Raw genomic sequence first — 21,164 nt, 5'->3', positions numbered from 1 at the left:
TTTAAGATAAATATATACAATCTTCTTTTTCGTGAGTTACAATACAACGTTACAATGTAAGGTCTGACGGGCCATGCTTGAAGTAATTACATTGCGCGACAATCTCAAAAACACGAGAAATCATTAAATGAAACTCGTTATTTTTTTCAACGTGCTCATTTTTTATGTAGCCCCAAGTAATCTCTCACTTACATACATTTGTTAAGCACTCTGTGGCACTTACCAGTTATTCGTCTTGCGCGACGCTTTAACAAATTAAAATAATTACCACTTACACCGCTGACTGGAGACGGGCTACTGTAACTGTTGTTCATAATTATACACCATACTATATTGTTAACTTAATTATTTGCATTAAAAGTACATCGTTGTTTGATATGTATCTTTTAGTCACCATCTATCATTAATTCTACGGTATATTTGCTTTTTATATTTATTTGCGTCGCATCTGCAAAAACTATAATAAGTCTAAGAAATTTACATAAATATCTTAAGTGCTTGTAGGTAACGTTACATCAAAATTCTTCAGATAAAGTAACGTTAACGTTTAACCTTTTACCATTACTTTGAATGATGCGTTGAATGACTTCTTGAAAATAAACATGCCTTAATCTAAAGAATTCCAATTTGAAATTTTATGGTAAATGCTTTTCTTTAGTCACGTGCTTTGATACAGACACGTCTTATGTATGGAATTTGGTATTTACGACATTCTTATAATCTCTCTTCTACATACCTAGGCTTTCTCGACGTCAATAACTTAGTACCATTTGGTGTAAAGGGACGTTTAACACCAATTACCATCTCTTATGACTGTAGCTGGAATGCCGATGACATTGCGTTTTAAATGGAAATTTAAAGACGAGGTGTACTAAACATGAATGTAGCTTTGATGTAAGGGTCACACTTGTGTTGTTGTGCTTATGCATGTTTATAATATTCAAATAAACCGAAAGCACGTAAAACGCTACTGACACTAACACTAGCTCTTAAGTAAACTTTTGCTACTAACAACTATGGACATTATGTTTCCGAAATAAATTATTTGAATTGAATTGAAAACTTCAGCCTGCAAGCGGTATTTGCCTTTTACGTCAATTGTTCACAAAGAATTCCGTATGATAAACATTCTTTGCGTTTTATTTTTAAGCCGCCATTACAGCCATGTTGGTGTCAGAAGGTCGCATCTGCATATAAGACGGCGATACTCTTAAGCAGCTATAGAATCCCAACGCACATTATACTACTCTGTGATCCTTGTCGTGTTTCATAATAAATTACGGATGCGATCCGAAATAACTTGGATTTTCACTTAATTTATCCCGAGAGATGCTCGAGAAATTTCGTGTCTTTTAAAGATTTTAGAAGAACGATGGCTCTATGGAATTTAAATTAAAAAAAATTCCAATGTTATTATTAACTGATAATAATTATCATCAAAAAGATCAAAGTTCCATGAAATTAAAACTTTTTGTGATCTACGTCGAAATGTCAAAACTTAAACGCAGTAAATTCAGAATGAAATATTGAGTTCACCCAAGAACTGGATTCCACCATAAAGCCAGCGTCTCAAAGGTATGAAAATGCATAATTGCGAGCAAGGTCCGGCGCGGAGGTCGTTCGCAGACGCGCACGCGTCCAGGGTACGGTCTCTGGTTACAGCGGGTCACCATGGTTTAGGTCTTTCTTCGGATATTGTTGTGAGGTTAAAATTACTATCTACACCTCTCGCGTCGAATGATTCTCTATGACAGTTCATTTCTATATGGATTATGGAGTAGCTGTCACGTAAAATGTTTGTAGGCATTTTTTGGAAGTTTAGCACTAATTTATTTAGAAATGTAACATTTAAGTAATAAATATGCGGTGAAAACATTCTTTAGTTATTTTTGAAACTAAGCCAACCAAAAGAGACATTACAGCAAATCCACGGTTTTGACTTGCTTTACATTTTCCTGGTAAGTACTGTAGGAAATGGACCTACTCTGTTAACTTCGGCATTTTGTGGAATAAGTTCTAATCCCGGTAGTGATCCTGCCAGGCAGACGTGCTATAATTGCTATAGACATTCTGGTACGACCATTCGGTGTTTAAGATAAGTGAAGAATGGTCATGATTGGAATTATAAAAAAAAACTATTGTTTTCTTATTCCATTTCCGTTCTATTTCTTAGCATACTTACATTTTATAGAAAAAAAAGTTGTGACCAAATAACGCACGAAGAAAACGGTACGTTAATCAGGACACCCGTCCCAACATCTCCAAAGTTATGGTCATCACACTCGAGTTTACGACGCGGCGTAACACAAGCCGCATTGTTCCCGTGCGCACGCGCCGAGGCCGCGGCGCAGCCTTCACTGTTGCCAACGGCGAAGGACGAATATGGTGTTAGCTGTGCCCGAGGCTCCGCTTGAGTGGGAATCGGTCGGTTTCGTTTTATTTTCCTTAAGAAAGGCACCAGTCCCAATTTCTTCAAAGTCGGATTCAGGCGGTGTTATTTTCCTTTTACCCGGGGATTTGATATACGGAAATTGTTTGTATGTCCATCCACAGAGCTTGAGCGCAGCTTTCACTGTTGCCAACGGCGAAGGACGAATATGGTGCTAGCTGTGTCTGCCTCTTGCATTGCATTCGATTCGATATGTTTCTTTTCCCCTGCCTCCCCCTAGGTGGTGGTTTTCCTAATTCCTATGTCCGTCCCAGGGCTTAAGTTTCATCAAATCAAAAGCAATTCAGATCAGGTTGAACAGAGTTACATTTGTGTATAATACATAAATATCAATTGTATGATGTGTATACTTTCAACGGTCCCATAACTAAATCCTGAGCTTTACGTTACTCTACTTACAAACGTATACCTACTTCTACTTAATTCATTTCAAATATAAATAGAAGAAATTTCCAACATGAATAGAATAGAAGGTTGACTTATAGAGAGCATTACCTAATACCGCCTTTTGTACGATTTAGTTTTCTTTTGTGCAATAAAGATTTAATAAATAAATATTATAATAAGTACTTAAATAAAGTACTTATTAATAGAAGGAGTTTCATTCCTTATTAAATTTTCGTCCTCTTCTTTTTTAAAGCCTGTATCTTTAATTTCTTGGTATCTCGGACGCTTATTTACGCAATTGCTACTCCAATAGTGCTTATTTTCTATACGGCAATCCAGTTAGTAACTAGACATTTACCCTAAGGGCGTGTAACTTGAAATTGCGTGTTAGGGAATCTTGGGAACGTGAAATGGCAGATAATCGAGACATTTGATTATTGGATTCTTGCCTGTCACATTGATCACGAGTGTCGGACGTACGGTGGTGAAGATATATTATTTCAAAATCGATGACATAGCTCAAAGATTTGCTTGACTATGGCCAAATCTTTTCAGTTGCTGCTATAGGATGAGGCAAATTAATCGTAAAATCGATTGCCGCTGTCGAAGAAAGGTCCTTGAGTGGCGACGTTGTGGAGATGTTTAGAGGATAATAGCAATCATTGCTTATTTAAACATATGGAAACAAGAAGCCCTATAAATGATTTGTTTAATAAAAATATGACGATAATTTATGTATCACACTCGTGTTTTATTATTATTAGTTACAGGTAAAACAACCGTTGCCCTTTCCAATCTATCTTCAGCATAATCTATTGAAGTGATCTCATAAACGCATCGCCTCGAGGGCTCGTCGACTGTCTTCCAAGTCCACTAAACCCAACTTATCACTCACATGTCAATACACTAACCACATTGGAATAACGTCTATTATCGCGTAATAGAACAACGTATATTTCTCTTAAATATTACTTTGCATAAGGTCGTATGTGTACTTAAGTCTTATGCAGTTACGTCTACGTCTGTTCCGAATAGCAGAACACAACGAAGATTTACGAGCTGTTCAGCTGATGTACAAATTGCTGGGCCTAAGTAAATTGTATTGCGTATTGAGTAGTGCCCTGTGGCAGAGAAATGCCTCCGTTACTTAAAAGGATGCATCTGCATATAAGTATAGGCGAAGAAATCTTTACGTTGAAAAAATTGGTATGTTAAACCTGAAATGAAGTAGTCTGTGCGGAAAGAGTCATGAAATGTAAGGGAGCCCATATTTAACAGACAGCGATTTTTATTTAAAAATTGTTTAAAGGAAAGAAAACAACAAACGTAGTTACCCATCGCAATCAAAAAGACATAAAATTCGAATGAAATTAATTAACTAATTCTGCATGGTAGATGAACTGTTTAAATTAGTGAAGTTTTTACATTTGAAATGACAAATGTAAAAACTTAGAGAAATATATTATGCGTGTAGGTAATTTAGTGTTATAATATTTATTCTAACAGACATTCATACAACTGTAATTATAATATAATATCACGCATATAAATAAAAATTGCTATATTTACTACGAGTATTTCAAAACACATTGAGAAATTAGAAAATACGTACGCAAATTCGTCACAAGCAAAAAGGAATTTGGCTTTTATATTTTGAATGCAGGTTTATTGCAATAATACAGCTTATAAAAGAATATTTTAATGACATACTTCCAAAAAAACCGTAATAGAGATACGAGGATATGTCAGGAATGCAACTCATTATTATCGATTGATGTGTTAGATTCCTTTCAAATCCTCATGCAGTGACAGTAAAAAAAAGACTTATGAACAACCGAACTTTAATTCAGATACGTCTTTTTTAATCAGCTAGCAGTGTGATATATTATCATTGGATATGCCAGACAATGGACGGATCAAATCCCACTCTAGACACAAACGTATGGTTTTTTTTCTATATTATCAACAGCGTGGCACGCGAATTCCAAGAACCCACGTTTCCCAGCAGTGGGTTCACTTTTTTTATTCTGCTCACAAGGGTGTTTGCTTTTTTTCACCGGATTCCAGAGATGTTTATAATTGAAGGTCGCAGGTAGACGCTTTGCATCCTTGTCGAGTTCAGATCAGATTCAAAAACTGCGTTTTCTGTATGATCTTCCGAGATATATGTAAATATTCCCCGTAAATAATTTCGTTACGCAGGTATTTTATTAAATTTTAAGGCAGTATGCGCTGTTTTTCCATATTAAATGTGTAAATACTCTACAATAAGCTTGAAATATTACATTCGTGACTAGTTCATTAGTAACTCAATTGACATTGTTATATTTACATGATTTTATTGCCGCAATATTTACATCCGCATACCTTAAATCACGCGTTTCCATATTTATTTTATTGAATTCTTGTCTTAATTTGTCTAAAATGTGTCTAAGTTACAATCTGTTGTAAGTTACTAGTCGAATGTATGGCACTTACGACGAAACGATCGAAAATGAAGTTTAGTTCAGGAATGTATGATTGATGTCATTTCGTATTTTCAAACGCAATTATGCTGTAATTGGCACTTTACAGGCAATCAGCGTGCCACAGTGATAGGTTGATTACTAGGAAAATATTTATTGGGCCGTTTTGATATCAATAACGAAACCGTGAACTTGCTTTAAATGTAGGTAACATATTTACGATATCTTGCCAGATATATGATCTTATTTCAAAATTAAATTACATAATAACAAATAAATGGTATGTAGTACCGAAGATATGAATAATTGAATATGCACATGTAGCCGATTTTAACGCTTTTGTTGATCAAAAAGATATGTAGGTAGTTAAGCAAACTGGTTGCAAAGGGAGTAAGAAGCCATGTCGATTGTATTTTCGCGGCGTCTGATGTCGTAATCTATTGATTAAAAGAAGCAGTAAAAACTCGCGGAAGCTCAATGACTTCACTACATGTAGTAGCTCTAATCTTATCCAGATACATATGATTAATATTTTATGTTTTTTGTCGAATACAAAAAAGTGTGTTACAAGTGTTACAACTTTGTTTAGTTTTACTTAATACCCTCTCGTTACTTTTTTTTAACTTGACGCATGTATTTTTTTTGCTTCATGATCATTAATTTAACCTCCTGGATATCTTTTTATGTGTAAATACTATAACTTGAAACATACAACTTTGCAGGATAAGTAAAATACAATATTTCAACCAAAAAATAATGTCAATTTAAAAAAAGGTCGGTTCTGCCTTTTCGTACGTCTACACCGCATTCCTCGGCCGTAACACCGGGAGCGCTCGGGCCCAATAATAAGAATATGAGCGTAAAAAACGAATACATCAAACTTCGTTTCGTGCAGCCGAGGCTCTTGTCATATTTTTTTTACTTTTTTACGACGTTTTCTCCTCTCACTCGAAGGATAATCATGTGTAATGCTAGACTGACTTCGGAGTTTGGAAGTTTGGATATTAGATGAATACTTTATTCATTATTTAACCGTTTTGAGATGGAAATCAAGTTTATTTTTAAGAATTCGGTTTCGATACAATCTAGTGTGAAATAAAACTACTTACGTCTTCGTGTTTTTATACGATGTATGATAAAAGACGTACAAAACGAGTTTTTATTTACATGTTATGAATAAATAATATTCGGTGCATTCTTTGTCAGTGAAGGCCTAGCTTGATGGATGGGTCCTTCAAGTCTGTATGGGCGTAAATTGATTTACACCTTTTATTGTAGAGGTCCTTTTATTTACGGTTCTTAAACCGTATAGTTCTGATTTCCTGGTCGTATTTTAGAGTTACGCCGTAGGGAAGAACGTGTGATCAGGTTTCCTATTATCTTGCCTTCTATTTCACTAAAAAAAATTCAACGACAAAAACGGTTTCTGCAGTATTAGTTTCTTAATTCATATTAAAATAATAAGTTACTAGCTTCTGCCCGCGACTTCGTCTGCGTGGAATGATGATGATTGATAAAAACTACCCTATGTCCTTTTTCGGGGCCCAAACTATAACCATATCAAGTTTTGTCTATAACGGCTCAGCGGTTTAAGTAAAGAGGTAACAGACAGACAGACACACTTTCGCATTTATAATATTAGTAAGTATGGATTAAAAATAAAAACCGGCCAAGTGCGAGTCGGACTCACACACGAAGGGTTCCGTACCATTAACTATAAAAACGGTCACCCATCCAAGTACTGACCCCGCCCGACGTTGCTTAGTTTCGGTCAAAAATCACGTTTGTTGTATGGGAGCCCCACTTAAATCTCTATTTTTTTCTGTTTTTAGTATTTGTTGTTATAGTGGCAACCGGAATACATCATCTGTGAAAATTTCAGCTGTCTAGCTATCACAGATCACGAGATACAGCCTGGTGACAGACGGAGAGACGGACAGACAGACGGACAGCGGAGTCTTAGTAATAGGGTCCCGTTTTTACCCTTTGGGTACGGAACCCTAAAAACGTCCTTAAAAAAATGTTACAGGTTACCTATAATCGCACTTGATATCCCTTTAAAACAATAACGCCGTATGTGCACATATGACTTTATTAGGCTTCAATTAGGAAAAACCCATCCGCGTTATATTCTTCACTGAGGTAATAACAAAAATATCGTTCGAATAGCAACTTTATTTTGGTAACTATAAGAGCTAAATTGTAATAAAATGTTTTATAGGCTTACGGCCATCACGTATTTCAAGTATAGCTGTAGATTTCGCTCTTCCTTGATAACGACAGTTGGCCCAGCGGTAACACACGTTGCTTCGCGAGCAAGAGGTCCCGGGTTCGAATCCGCATGGTTCCACAGATGGTGCACTATGTAGTCACACATCTTCTAAGAACATGCGATATTGATACTTGTTTCCTTGGTAGGTTATTTCTTATCTAGAAATAGTCTTAGAGGAATGCCTGTTACATTTTCTGTTTTTTTATTTTTTTATTTGAATTTAATAGACGACTTTTAACATTGCATCACGAGTTAACCTCTAGATTAATTAACTTAACTTCTAGTTTTTTAGGGCTCCACTATCCGTCTGTCTGTCACCAGGTTGTATCTCATGAACCGTGAATAGCTACAGTTGAGATTTTCACAGATGATGTATGTCTGTTGCCGCTATAACAACAAATACTAAAATGTACGGAACCCTCGGTGGGCGAGTCCGACTCGCACTTGTATCAAGTTAGTTTTAATAACATTTTACTTCATTGCTGTCGGACTATATGATGGTAGGTACTTAATATGTAGTTAGGTAATTCAAATGTTTTGTTTGTTCCCTTTCTTAATGTAGGTACTTACCTACCTAAGTATTTGAACTTCATGAGCATTTTAATTAAGGAGTACGAGACTACGTAAGTTACATCATTCAAGTTCATTCGGAATTTTCCCTTGTACTTGCCACTTGGATTTTATTCCGGCATTACTCACGTTTTCATAAACATCACAATTAAAAAAAATAATTAAGATATATTTTTTACTAAAAATTGTTTTGATCATACAATATTCTTTTTGTAATTTTTAGGGTTCCTTACCCAAAGGGTAAAAACGTGACCGTGTTACTAAGACTCCTCTGTCTGTCTGTCTGTCACAACCAGGCTGTATCTTATGAACCTTGATACTTGAAATTTTCACAGATGATGTATTTCTGTTGCCGTTATAACAACAAATACTCAAAAAAGAATAAAAAAAATTGAAGTTTGGCTCCCATACAACAAACATGATTTTTTTGCCGTTTTTTGCGTAATGGTACGGAACCCTTCGTGCGCTAGTCCGACTCGCACTTGGCCTGTTTTTTTTTAATTAAATATAAATACATACCTATTATGTATGCATTTATTCCCCAAACTGAAAATTGAAAAATGCCGGTAAGTTTTTAATTTACCACGCAATTTTCGCGCTATCCGGCCCCGCCGTATTATGTTGTAATGGTAATCATTTCTGTAATATGGTAATGCCAGCTCGTGGTCCGGGCTTCTTGCCGGAGATTGGACGGGCCGGTGGCGTGCGCGAGCGCCTATTGACCGGTTAGAGGCGGCCGTTCCAATTTTAAAATTGTTGTTTTTAAAGAATAGAGTATCGAAGGTAGAGGTAAGGAAATGAATCTTCATGTATCAAAAAGTGACAGTAAAAACAGTAAATAGGCGGCGCTACCATACACTGAAGTACCTAGACCATACACCTAGTATTTTATATAGGTGTGCACCCGTGCGACCGTGAGGGACAGAACATACGCAATGCGACAAAATTAAAAACACGTTTTAACATTCCTGACAACATACCAGAAACAACCTACGTAATTTGGTCGGGTTATTTGCTGCCCCTCCCCCATTTCATCTCTACATTATTATACCTCTATGATTCATGTCATAGAGTCTCCTATATATTACAATACTCTTTGGTCTCAGAGCCTACCTAGCGCCACCGGATAGATTAGGAACTATTATTTACAGCTGAAAGCTGGTCACTTTTGCAACAATTCTGCCATAAGAGATTGACATCCTTTCTATACCATCCATAGAATAGAGCTTGAAAACGACGCCTACCAGATCGTAAGCTGAAAATGTAAAAAATTCAAAGGGATACCATTCAATCAGGTTGGCCGGTCGAAATTGTTTACAGATGGCGCCAGTATAGGTATTAGTACCTGTCAATCCTATGAATAGTGTAAAATTCTTGTTTTGTTTTTAATTTTATGGCAAAAATGCCGCCTTCCCTTTAAGCCAAATCTGATAGAATAAAACTAGAGAAAAGTACATAAAACCTGTGCTTGCGCCTTCTAGGTGTAAAAACCTTTCACAATTGCCAACCCCATTTAGGTATATTATAAATTAAAAAGCAGAATTTGCTTGGCTATCAAAATCTTATGATGTAGGTACCTACTATTTTTTATAAAAGCGATTGCTCTTTAAGCTTGAAGGGGAAAATATGCCTTGTTGGGATTATTCGGTTATTTCAAGATGTTTTTCTGTACTACACATCTCAAGACACTACCGACGGATGCAAGTTATTATACAACGAAGTACAAGTATTTAAATACTTAGAAGTCCTGAACGCATACTGCAGAAAAACATATGCCTCAAGTTTTTATTAAACAATTTATCACCACCGTACCCCCGTACTTTCCGTTCCGATCTTCACAACCGTTACTCAACACGAAGCACTTAATATTATAAATAAAAGGTATGCAACAATAAGATACGTCCGATTGTACGCTCTATGGATCGCAACGCCCAAGGGTCGAGGCGTGAGGCATGTCAGGAATTTTAATCGCATCCAAGCCTCCGCCTCGGTCGAGAGCAATAAAAAAAGTCGCGGGGCAGGTTGAATTTTGGTTATGGACGGACATTATCTAGCACCGACCAGCGATCTTCTTTTGTTTTTAATACGCGCCATTGTTTTGAATTTCGAATCGATTTTTGGTCCATGAAATTCTAGCAGCCGAACCGCCTACTCGATACAAAATCGCTTTCGGTCCATTGACGTCATTGGTTTACAAACTAAAACTGAAGTCAACTTTGTGTTCAGTTAATATAGGTTAAGCGTCCCGTGCTGTTTGAGGTTGTTCTAAATTCCGTATTACAAATGGTGGAATCGGTATTTAAATGTCGTATAAAACAGATTTTACCAAGCATTAGGCATCGTTGAGAGACGTAAAATTAGTTTCGAAAAGCCACAGGAGCAAGCGAGATGATCATATCGAGATACGTACACGGGAGTAAGCGGGATGGTTGTGAGGCTGTGTTGGACCAAAACCGGTCCAAGGGAGGCAGATGCTCCGTAGAAACCCCCAGGCAAAGTTACCAACAATGAGAAAATAATTATTAAAAACATTTCCAGTGAATTTCTGATTTTGCTTTTTACGGGAGTGGGAGGATCGCCTCTCACATTTATTGCTTTTGGTAGTCCTTTTTGAGTTATAAATGTTTTAAACTGAAGCTTTAGTTTCCTGCAGCTGTCGTTGTTCGGAAAAAAAGTCGAAACTGAATGCGGTTCCTTCATGTGGTTTCATTGCGTCATCGGGAAGATGCTAAACTTATTAAAACTTCAGACATTCCTTCATGTTTGATCATAGCTTGATCATGTTTTCTCCTGATATTTACCTACACCCAGTAGAGTTTGACTGTAATACATATATCTCAGTTAATTCTACCGTTCCTCAGCGCTCGAGACCATTACTTTCACATACCAAAATATCCATCTTAATAAGCAATTTTACCAACTGTAGTTGACGTACCGGGCAAGTAATTTGGCCCCTTGCCTACATTCCGTCGCGTGGTATGCAAGTTTTTGCCATCTCGCTTCCAGGTAACAATCTAAAATTATGAGAACTAGCTTCACAAATTGCCTATGGAAAGGTTCAGGTTCATTATAAAGTGATTTGGACGTGTCGATGCTTAGCGATTTGCAGCGGCGGTGTCAAAAATATGCTTTTTATGCTCATTTCAAAGGATTTTGAGTACGATTAAAATTCGATCATGAGTGCCGAGCGTTTTAAGCGTACCATTTTGGTCGAATAATTTTGTTTTGAAATTAAAAAGAACTACGCCTTCCAATTTAAATGTTACATTCATTGATTCATGCCCGGACTCGCAAAACTGATTTTATGTGTAGCCCAGCTATTTGACTAGGGTGATAATTTTACTAGATTCGATTTTCCGAATTCCTAGGAACAAATAATGTTTATTTGGCCTGATCTTCATATAAGAAAACATTACAAACGTAAAAACGGTTCCGTCAGAAGCTTACTTATCCTCGGTCGCATTTAGTGACATAAAATACACTACATACTTATTTACTACAATGTCATTGCATTATGATTCTCCATAACCTCAGGTTGCATCTTCGGTGCGGTCTCATTCCTGTCTGAAAAAAATCTAACCAAGAGCATGTGCATTACGCGGTTGGTTGGCCGAGGAAAAAAATGACAACCGTCCTAGGAACTCGTGAGAAGAACGTGGCACAGGGTTGCCTTTGATCTTGAGATATGCCTAGAAACGGTTTTTTGATGTGATTGCCTTGGGAGAATATTTCTGATGTTTTGGTCGGGTCTTTAGAATTCAGAACCGTATTTTTTTGTTATTTGAAAAGTCAGTAAGTAAATGTCGATGTTATAAAACCGGGCATTTAGATTTTAAATACTTGAGTGTAATATAAATTAACGCTTTACAATCAGTCCAAACACGTCAAGGAACGCAAAATGAGAAGATCCGATCTGGTCTTCATCAGCACTTCTCCAAATGGCACTTGGACATCGCCTTGGCGCGTAAAAATGGTGATATGAATATGGACATCGCTTTTGCCGACTTTTCTATAGTTATTTCTAAATAAACATATCTGCATAAGTAAGTGATGAACACATTGAACAACTCTTCCAAAGATCACAATACATTTGATTAGTTGCACATAAAATAAATAGGCATCATTGTGTTTCTATTGACATGTGATGTTTTACATCACGGCTAAGAATACATGCAATTAGTATTTAATATGTTTCTGTGGTTAACATTCCTGACATTATTGATATAGGTATATCGGAGAGCAAGGAAAATGGGTACAGTATATAATTTCCATACGATATATCCGTTTATATTTCAATTTATATTCGTGTTCTCGTTTAGTTCAAATATCCTAGTGGTTTAATGCTTCAAAATTGTCGATTTTCCTAACCGGAATAAACTTTATTTCAAGATTCAGGTCGTTTAATTAAAAATGTTATTATCAAGTTAAGTACAGTATGTAGTTTGATCAAACCTAGTACCTATTGTCTCTATTTTTTAGTCTATTCGATTACCTCAAAGCTCAGTGACTATTCCACCCTAAGAAGACACAATATTGTAAGAGTTTTATACAAACTTGTTGCCTTTTTCTTTTAAGGGGTTATCCCAGCAGGGTGCTCTTGCGCAGGTAGATGCGCATTTGTGCGCATTTTTGTTCCTGAATAGCTTTACGTGCATTTGCAATCCCGTCTTGCGACTCATCTACTTGCCGGTTTTCTTTGCGGACTTTGTATTATAGTCTAGATCTTTTAATTCAAGGAAAATACTGGCTCTACTACAAATCACAAAGATCTCTGCTTTGGCGTAATCTAAGACTAACTAAGATAATATATGGATATGACTTGACAAAACACGCAATACTTTGTTATATTTGAAGTGTAATTTAAATAATAGGACTAATAAACTGTTTGACATAAGTACCTATATATTTTGTTGTAATTTGTTTTTGCGTCCTCTTTAATATGAAAATCGTTTTATCGTCTATGTCCTTAGTTTTTTATTAATTAATTTATGTATGTTAATTGAAGGGTATTTGTTGCCTTAAATTAAATGGCATTTTGCAGAACACGCCTTGTTAAGTGATTGCAGGAAAATGTGAGAAAATCCTTGTACGAGTAACAACGTCATGCATGTGCGACTGCTGCGCTTCTTGCATTCCTCTGCGCGGCGGCTTTGCCTGGATTACTGCATTTCTTGCTAACTAGCCCTGTATACATACAAACAAACATACTCAATACCATATTATATGTATTCACCTTTTATGTATTCATCAAAAATGGACTCGGACAAATTACGAAGCTATATCTTTAGATTACCTTGATCGATCGGTTGATTCTATTACACAAGGAATTAATTACCTAGTAAAACGTTTGATGGCTTGGGATTATAGTAATAGCGATGATCAAAATTTATGGGTTGGAGCGGTAGACATCTTACTGATTCAGGTAGAAGAGTCAAACCTTTCCTGATATATGTATACTTAGGTACCCAAAAAAGAGTTTATATATGTTTATACAAATGTGGTTGTTCGCGTGCGAGGACACGGGCTAGGTCATCGGGAGTCCGTTACAGTCCGTCCAGTCCGACACCTCTTCTCCGAACTTATTACGACAGATGGCCGGCTCGGGAAGGCGGGAGCTCGGCCCGGAGAGATCGACCTCCGAAATGCGCCCGAGATCGCATTCTTTCGGCGACGCGGGCGCATTCCACTGCGCGCCGAGCTGCGCGCTGCGTCAGTCGACGCGCGCCCTTTTGGGGGTTAAGATGTGTCCGTCGCGGTCGCTCAAAATGTGGTCCCAGCCACCCGTTCCCGAGCTTGAACCCTTCCGAGAGCGCGCGGCCACGGTCAGCGCCTGGTGCAAAGGCTGCTTCGGCAACCAAGTAGCCAAGATGGTCCGCGAGCCGGAATACGGCGTCCGCGTCGATCCTACGTCCACCCGGCCGGCCGGCTTACGCGTGCGCGACGAACCACAGTACCAAAACTTGGAGGAACTCCGCAAGCGTCCCGAGTACGCTAATCTAGACGAGATCAGTCGCGAGTTCGGTTACCGCCTCTGCCCTGAAGGACAGAATTTAGAGGATGAGGCGATCTATGAAAACATTTTGTCGGTGCGTCAGATCCGATCTGCGGAAGTGAGATTAGTGCCGGTGTCTGAAGTGCCGTTTTATGAAGGACAAGGATATGTGGCTACGCAGGTCCTGAGCAGGAATGGGACTTTTCCGCAGTGTCCACCCCACACTTGGAGCCGGCTGCACCATGCTGTCCGGCACACTGGATCCTTGAGGGTCTTTACTGTAAATATCCAATGTTATAGGAATCCAAAGATTCCAAAGTAGATCTTCTTAAATGGAAGGTTTGTCTACGGTTTCGATGAGATCTTTCATGTATATTATATTAATATACCCATGATCCAATTTCAATGTTTATTTCATAGAATATTTCGGATTAAAAAAAGTTAATATGAGTATTACTCTACCACGTTTTATATTGTCAAATTAAGTGCCTTTAAAATATGATAGCACTGAGTTTTCATAAAACAAATACAGCGATCGATTGGTATCAGAAGTTTTCGATAGCGTTTCGATACCCGATCGGCCGCAGGATGTACCCGTATGAAATGATGTAGTTGCTTTTTTACACGCATTCCAATCAAAAACTCGTTGCTCTGTAGGTATAACCATACCCAACGCTGTAGTTAGTCGGACCAAGTTTTTTATGCAGTCGCCGTCGTCACACCAAACCATTGCGTCCCCCTAAATACGATGGTGGTAATTCTTATTTCGATCACCGACGATTTTTAGCGGGTTCAAAAAAAGTTGGTCAATAAAGCGAACACAAAAAAAACTGCGAAGGAATTTTACTCTAATGAGTATGACTTGTTAAAATTGGAGGGGTTCTGATAAATTTCGTGAGGAGATGCGAAGCGTATGACCCGGTGTTTTCTTTAGAACTGTGAATTTGTTAATGTCAGTTTTGACCGTAAAATTAATAATTGTAAAGATTCGACTTGACGCCCATTAATTCTCGATTTGCTCTTTTGCATGCAAATGAGTCTTGATGGATGGATGTGGTTATGCGTCTGCTGATTTTGCTTTTGGACTTTAAAATTTTTGACCTTGACAAATAGGTTCTAATTCTAAATTTAGATTTACCCAGGTATCCGGCTCGAACGACCTTTACGACGGAAAATTTAATCAATAACATCTTCCTCGCGTTGTCCCGGCATTTTGCCACGGCTCATGGGACCCCAGGCTCATTTAATCAAATTTAATCAATAAACTGTATTTTTTTATTGTAACGCTCTGTCCGCAGTCAAACTAGGAATCAATTATCAACGCGAAAAGCGGATATCCAGCCTGTCATAAAGTTGTTATTGCTGTATTTTATATATGGAAGCTTATAAACTTCAGGGTTTTACAGTGTGCTTTTCTAGACCTATAAAATTTTATAACACCTTTCTATTGACTTTATGCAAACTAACTTAAACTATTTGTTGAGGAAACTACCTATATTTATAAGCTTCATCTTCATGTGCTGTATAATGGTAAAAAAATTAATGGCGTAATTCATAAACGCGTTACTGCATGGCCTATATGAATCGTTTGTCTTTATCTGTCATTTTGACTTATGTATTTGTAAGAAAGGGATAAAATATAATTTAACTAAATCATACCCGTAAAGTTTTATGAATGAGGGGGGTATAAGTATGCCAAAATTTTTAAACTACTTATTTTATTCGATATCAGTGTCTGCAATACACGTCTAAACATCTCATCTTAATTTGATATCCTTACTATCCCTACGAATATTATAAATGCTTAAGTAACTGTTGCCCCTTCACACTTAAACCGCTGAACCGATTTAGATGAAAGTTGGTATGAAGATAGTTTGAGGCCCGTGGAAGGACATGGGAAGTTTTTATTAATCATCATCGTCGTTCTTGTTGTGTATAAATATCATATTGATAAGATTTTTTGATCGAAATATTTTGCGATATTAACATTCTGTCTCTGTTTGTCAACAGGCGAAGAAGGAGATGTACGATGTGAAAAAGCAGAGGCTGTGTTTGGCGCAAGACGAGTACAAACATTTGAACAATGCCCTGTCTACGCTGGCGGCCTCTCGGACGAGCTGTGAGTATATTTTATACCGCTTAAAACCCTTTTAGGATATTCTCACTTCTTTACAAGCTTCTATTTTACTTATGTTTCACTTGCCCCGTCATCTGTAAAAAAGTCCAACTTCCCATTATTGGATTGAGCTGAAAAGTATATAAAATGGGGGACAATGCAATATTATGGTACTGGTACCATCTAGCTGATCTAAAATAACGCAACCTGATTATGTTTTTTTTTCACCATGGTAAAAATCAAGTTGTTACAGCATTTATACGAGGACGCCATAGACCCTAAAAGAGTATGACAAACATTTCCTTAAACTAAGATTTATAAATTATTTACAAATGTCATGCAATAAATCACAAAAAGTAGCATCGTATGTTTAGGTTTGTTAGAATTGTTAGGCGTGGCTCACTCCGCGATTTCGTCGCGTCGCTACAAGTACATGCGGCCCACACCAATTTTGGTGTCTAGCCATAGTACACATTTATGTACATCACACAATATTGCTTAAAAGGCGGCAAAACATTGAAGTAACGACTCATTATTTGAGTATTCAGATTCAGTCAGAGATGTGACTCCACTCATAAAGTCATGCTAATATTAAAATAAAAAAAATAAAAAAACCCACGATGATTGATTTCACGGTAGTGAAATCCACGGAAGTTACAGTAAGCACAATAATTGTTTTATGTTAAACTTTGAAAAAAGTTTTACATTATAGTATACTTGACAACCAATACATAACAAATATCTACATAATTATCGTAACACCATGTACTTCTTAAAAGCATAGGCACCTGCCTATTAAAAAGAGTATTAAAATATACATGTACTTCTCAAATATCCTTTTATGCCAGTATAAAACCGTGTTTACCTCCGCTAGTTTTCATGGCAACGATATTACGCATACATACATAATTGTGCCATTTTCAACCAAAAGGGTACTTATTGTCGCTTGTCAGTAAGGCGCTATTTCCGTATAGCTTCAATTAGAAATTAACCTTATCAACAAGCGACAATGTGGTACCTTTTGGTTGAAAACGTCACAATTTAATCCTACCGTATAAATGCAATATGAGAATATGTGCCTTTTTCCTTAGCACGCAAAGCATACCATAGTCCAGACTGTGGTGATCATTCATAAACCTTATTAGAAGGCCATAAGGTCCATCGATGTGCAACTGTTACCGTTAGTAGTCGCCCAGTGCTTTAAATACCGAGATGGGGAATTGTAAATTGTAATCAACTGCAGTAATGGCATTACGTTTGCAAATCGCACAGATGGTATGTGTAGGCTTGTTTACATTACTGGTCCGATGGGTGCTGTTCTTAATCTGTTTCATCTACAGTTTATTAAATGTTGTATATTATATTTAATACAAAATAAAAGGTAGGCGTCTCAGCGTGTTTTAACATGTTAAAAATACGAGTAAATACTAGATAAAGCAATAAACATTTATCGTTAATATATTTTCTATAGCAACTGTCAGCATTCTTCTTAGAGAATATATTATTCGTTTCATTTCATACGTACTATTTTAGATTTTAGTACATTAAACATTACTTGCTCCCAAGCAAAAATTACTGTATGTATAAATTATACATGGTTATCGTGTGAGACGCGTGTGTTTAAAGGAAAACATATGTTTGTCGTTTTATTTTCAATGCCGCTATTAAGTGACTGTTGTATAAAAGGGATAAAATACGTTTAGGTACTGTATATTAGATGCCCCAACTTAAGTACCCACATCGCCATACTAGCTGTAAAGAAAAGTAGATATTTATGTAAGGGAACTAACTGTACTGAACAAATTCAAACAGTAATGAAAATGTTTGGTATAGTTATCACAAGACACTAAATAGAGGCTAGAACATTATACATATCAAGCATATAAATTTAATATATTATGATTATGATCAGGGTTTAGCTTTAATATACATCATCTTATTAAACTAACAATTCCGAAACCTTAATTGCAATAATACCAATGGTTAGGTTTGTTGCTCTTAGTTTAACTGAGATACAAATGTTAAAAAATAATCTTTGTCGACGTAAACTATGATTAAATTTGCATCCTTCAATTATATTTAGTGGATGTGGTCTATCTATACCACTATACCGGTGAAGTTTTTAATCTCCAGTTTAAGTCAAGGTATCCGCTTGCCGTTAAACGGCCCGTACGCGTCTTTGCCACCGTATAAAAAAGGAGACAACAATATACCGTCAGAATCGCTCTCGAAGTGTTTTTTTGTAACACTCAGTTATCTTTGTAACTATCTAAACCATCTTTATTCCAGTATGCTCATCCACGACCTCCGTGACGACGACGTCCACCACGTCTCGTCACGACCCGGACCTGCTCCGGTCAGAAGTGACGCAGGCAAGAGGGCGCGTCGCGCAGCTGAGGAAAGAGTTGAGGCAGGCGAGAGCTGAGGTCGCCTGCGCGAGGAGGGGTGTGGATACGCTTGCTGAGTAAGCTTCAGAATCATTCTCATTTTCGTGGATGTCACGTCCATGGTTGTCACTAGCGTGGAATTAATCACTCTTTCTCATTGTACGAAAAACCATAATTTAGGTTAGTTTTAAGAGTAGATCGCACGACATTCATGGTGATTGCACTGTGTGCACAAAAATAAGAGTTATTATATCCACGGTAGTGACGTTCGAGTCCAAGTGACTGTGTGTAACTTGTCGTACCTTCTTATCCACGAGCACTACTATGGACATATGTATGTAGGATGTACTTAAAAATAGTAAAATAAAATAGTTAATAAAATAGTTTTTATGTCTTCAGAGTGGAACAAAAGCTAAGCGCCCAACAAGGATGCTACAACATCACCGAAGCTCAGGCAATCATGACTGAGCTTAAAAACATCCAAAAATCCCTCACCTCAGGAGAGAAAGAGAGAGCAGACCTCATGCAATCCCTAGCCAAACTCAAGGATGACTTGACGAGATTACAACTCGGAGATGCCTCTCCAGACCTTTCAACCTTAAGCCTTCCTCAAGAGAAACTTAGCACTGCCTCACAAACAGACTTATGCGCAGACCTAGTACCAATAGGTACACGATTAGCAGAAATGGCAAGAGTACGCCTACAATATGACGAAGCTAGAAAAAGAATACAACAGATCCAACAACAATTAGCAGATTTAGAGGACAAAGTCCAACCCGGTCAAGCGGAGTCTGACAAAGACCGCTTGCTACTATTCCAAGAGAAAGAACAGCTACTTAGAGAACTTAGAAGTATAACCCCTAGAACACGATCCAAACAGGAAATGACTGACATACAAATTGAGTGTAAAAGATTAGAGCAGGACTTGAAAAATGCCTTTGAGATGTCAAATAAGTGTATAGCGGATCGGTTGAGGCTACATGAAGAAAAACAACTGCTGCTTCAACAACTAAAAGATGCTCTAACGTCAATGACGACTTTGGAAGGGCAGTTGAAGACTTTATCAGCAAGTACACTGTCGGTTTCGAGTAGTTCGAGCCTCGGGTCTCTTTCTACGGCCAGTAGCAAAGGATCTTTGAGCTCTGGAATCAGTTTTACTGATATATATGGGGGTTCGCAGATCGCTAGCTCATTCCAGGCAGATAAGCCTATTGATATGGTTGACCTGCATAGAAGAGTTGAGAGGTAAGTTCACATATTTAACCTCATAACTCATAACCTTAAAAACTTATTTATTTGCAAAGGTTCTGTTATTGGACGTAGAGACCGAAACACCTCTCAAAAGCTAACCTAAGTTGTTAAACTGACGTATTGTTTATTTTTCCTTCTGGTCACGAAGCTAGCGAAACCTTTTTTTACCAATAGTTCTAACACTATTCCATCTGAGTTAATTAGTGTGTTTATTTTTTTACACTGCAGGATGTATCAACTAACTACTGACAAATTGTAGCTCGGACTTAAAGTCCAAATGATCATTATTAGTAGTTAATTCTTATTATTCCCTTCTTATTTACCCTTAGATTACTCCGCGGATCAAGCTACACGGCCGAAAGCGCGACGCCCGGAGCCGGCAGCGGCTCCCAACCCTCGCTCTCACCACGCAGCAGCCTCTCCTCCGCCAGCCCTCCACCCCCTCCCCCGTCATACAGCCAGGTGGAGATGCAGAGGCGCCAACAGAGGGAGCTGGAGGAAAAGCTAGCGGAGATGAGGATAGGCGTCGCTGGACTTAATGAGATCACAGGCCTTGCGACAAGTAAGTTATTATCGTCCAGTTTTTCACTCAGCAGTCCTCCGAGCATGATGTACTGAACCTTGCCAGCGTTGTGTTATTGTTTACAGTTGGCCAAGTCTGTTGCTGTTACACAGAAAATAAAGTGAAGAATTGTTTATTTTCCAGTACCAGTACAACTGCAAGGCCCGGGCCGGCCTTGTGAGCCGCTGTCGCCAATATCAGAGACTCCGCCACCGCCGCTCTCGCCCAGGACTCCCTCTTCTAGTGGTCAGTGTCATACACGTGTCAGTCCTCATGCGAACTCCAAGGAATCAATGCAAACATACACATTCTCCTCACTTCTCGTAAAAAGAACTTGTACATATTTAGCCTAATTTACCACTTTTACACCAAATGCAAATTACCATACAGGAAAAGGCTTCTATCTATTTTTAATATTGTTTATATGCTAGGGCCTTAAGTAGGGATTTAGTGCTCCGTATAACTTACCCACGTATCTATCTACTTAACAAAATTGTAACACGCAACCATTGGTCGACAGGTACAAACACTAGATCAGTGTCGGCAGCAGTAAGCGACGAGTCGGTGGCTGGAGATTCTGGTGTGTTTGAGGCGGCGCAAGCAGGTGATGCCAGCGCAGGTATGATCTTAATTGACCATCTACTTTGAAGTTGCTGTACCGATTTATTTCTATCTTATCTTACATTCTGTTTGTATCATGGGTATTTTCGTAG

General features: G+C 37.8%; 1 protein-coding gene and 1 long non-coding RNA gene across 4 annotated transcripts in view; both read left to right on the top strand.

Annotated features, from left to right (window-relative positions):
- Nucleotides 1-21,164, top strand: part of LOC134747300 (uncharacterized) — a 336,530-nt gene that overhangs the window by 87,264 nt on the left and 228,102 nt on the right. The gene's annotated exons all lie outside the window — the stretch shown is intronic.
- LOC134747248 (protein kibra) overlaps nt 1-21,164 on the top strand; it is a 107,979-nt gene that overhangs the window by 75,769 nt on the left and 11,046 nt on the right. For 2 of the 3 annotated variants that reach the window (XM_063681854.1, XM_063681856.1), the window contains exons 1-7: nt 13,720-14,415; nt 16,146-16,254; nt 18,541-18,715; nt 19,038-19,883; nt 20,219-20,451; nt 20,596-20,697; nt 20,972-21,070. In XM_063681854.1, coding sequence (XP_063537924.1) covers nt 13,735-14,415; nt 16,146-16,254; nt 18,541-18,715; nt 19,038-19,883; nt 20,219-20,451; nt 20,596-20,697; nt 20,972-21,070 — 2,245 coding nt within the window. In that variant the 5' untranslated portion in view covers nt 13,720-13,734. Of the gene's footprint in view, nt 1-13,719; nt 14,416-16,145; nt 16,255-18,540; nt 18,716-19,037; nt 19,884-20,218; nt 20,452-20,595; nt 20,698-20,971; nt 21,071-21,164 lie in introns of those variants that run through there. The other variant, XM_063681855.1, reaches the window with a different exon arrangement.

The sequence above is a fragment of the Cydia strobilella genome, chromosome 14 (genome assembly GCF_947568885.1).
Source record: "Cydia strobilella chromosome 14, ilCydStro3.1, whole genome shotgun sequence".
NCBI classification, from domain to species: Eukaryota; Metazoa; Arthropoda; class Insecta; order Lepidoptera; family Tortricidae; genus Cydia; species Cydia strobilella.
Note: the sequence above shows the minus strand (reverse complement) of the source record. Positions and strands in the feature narration are given on the sequence as shown.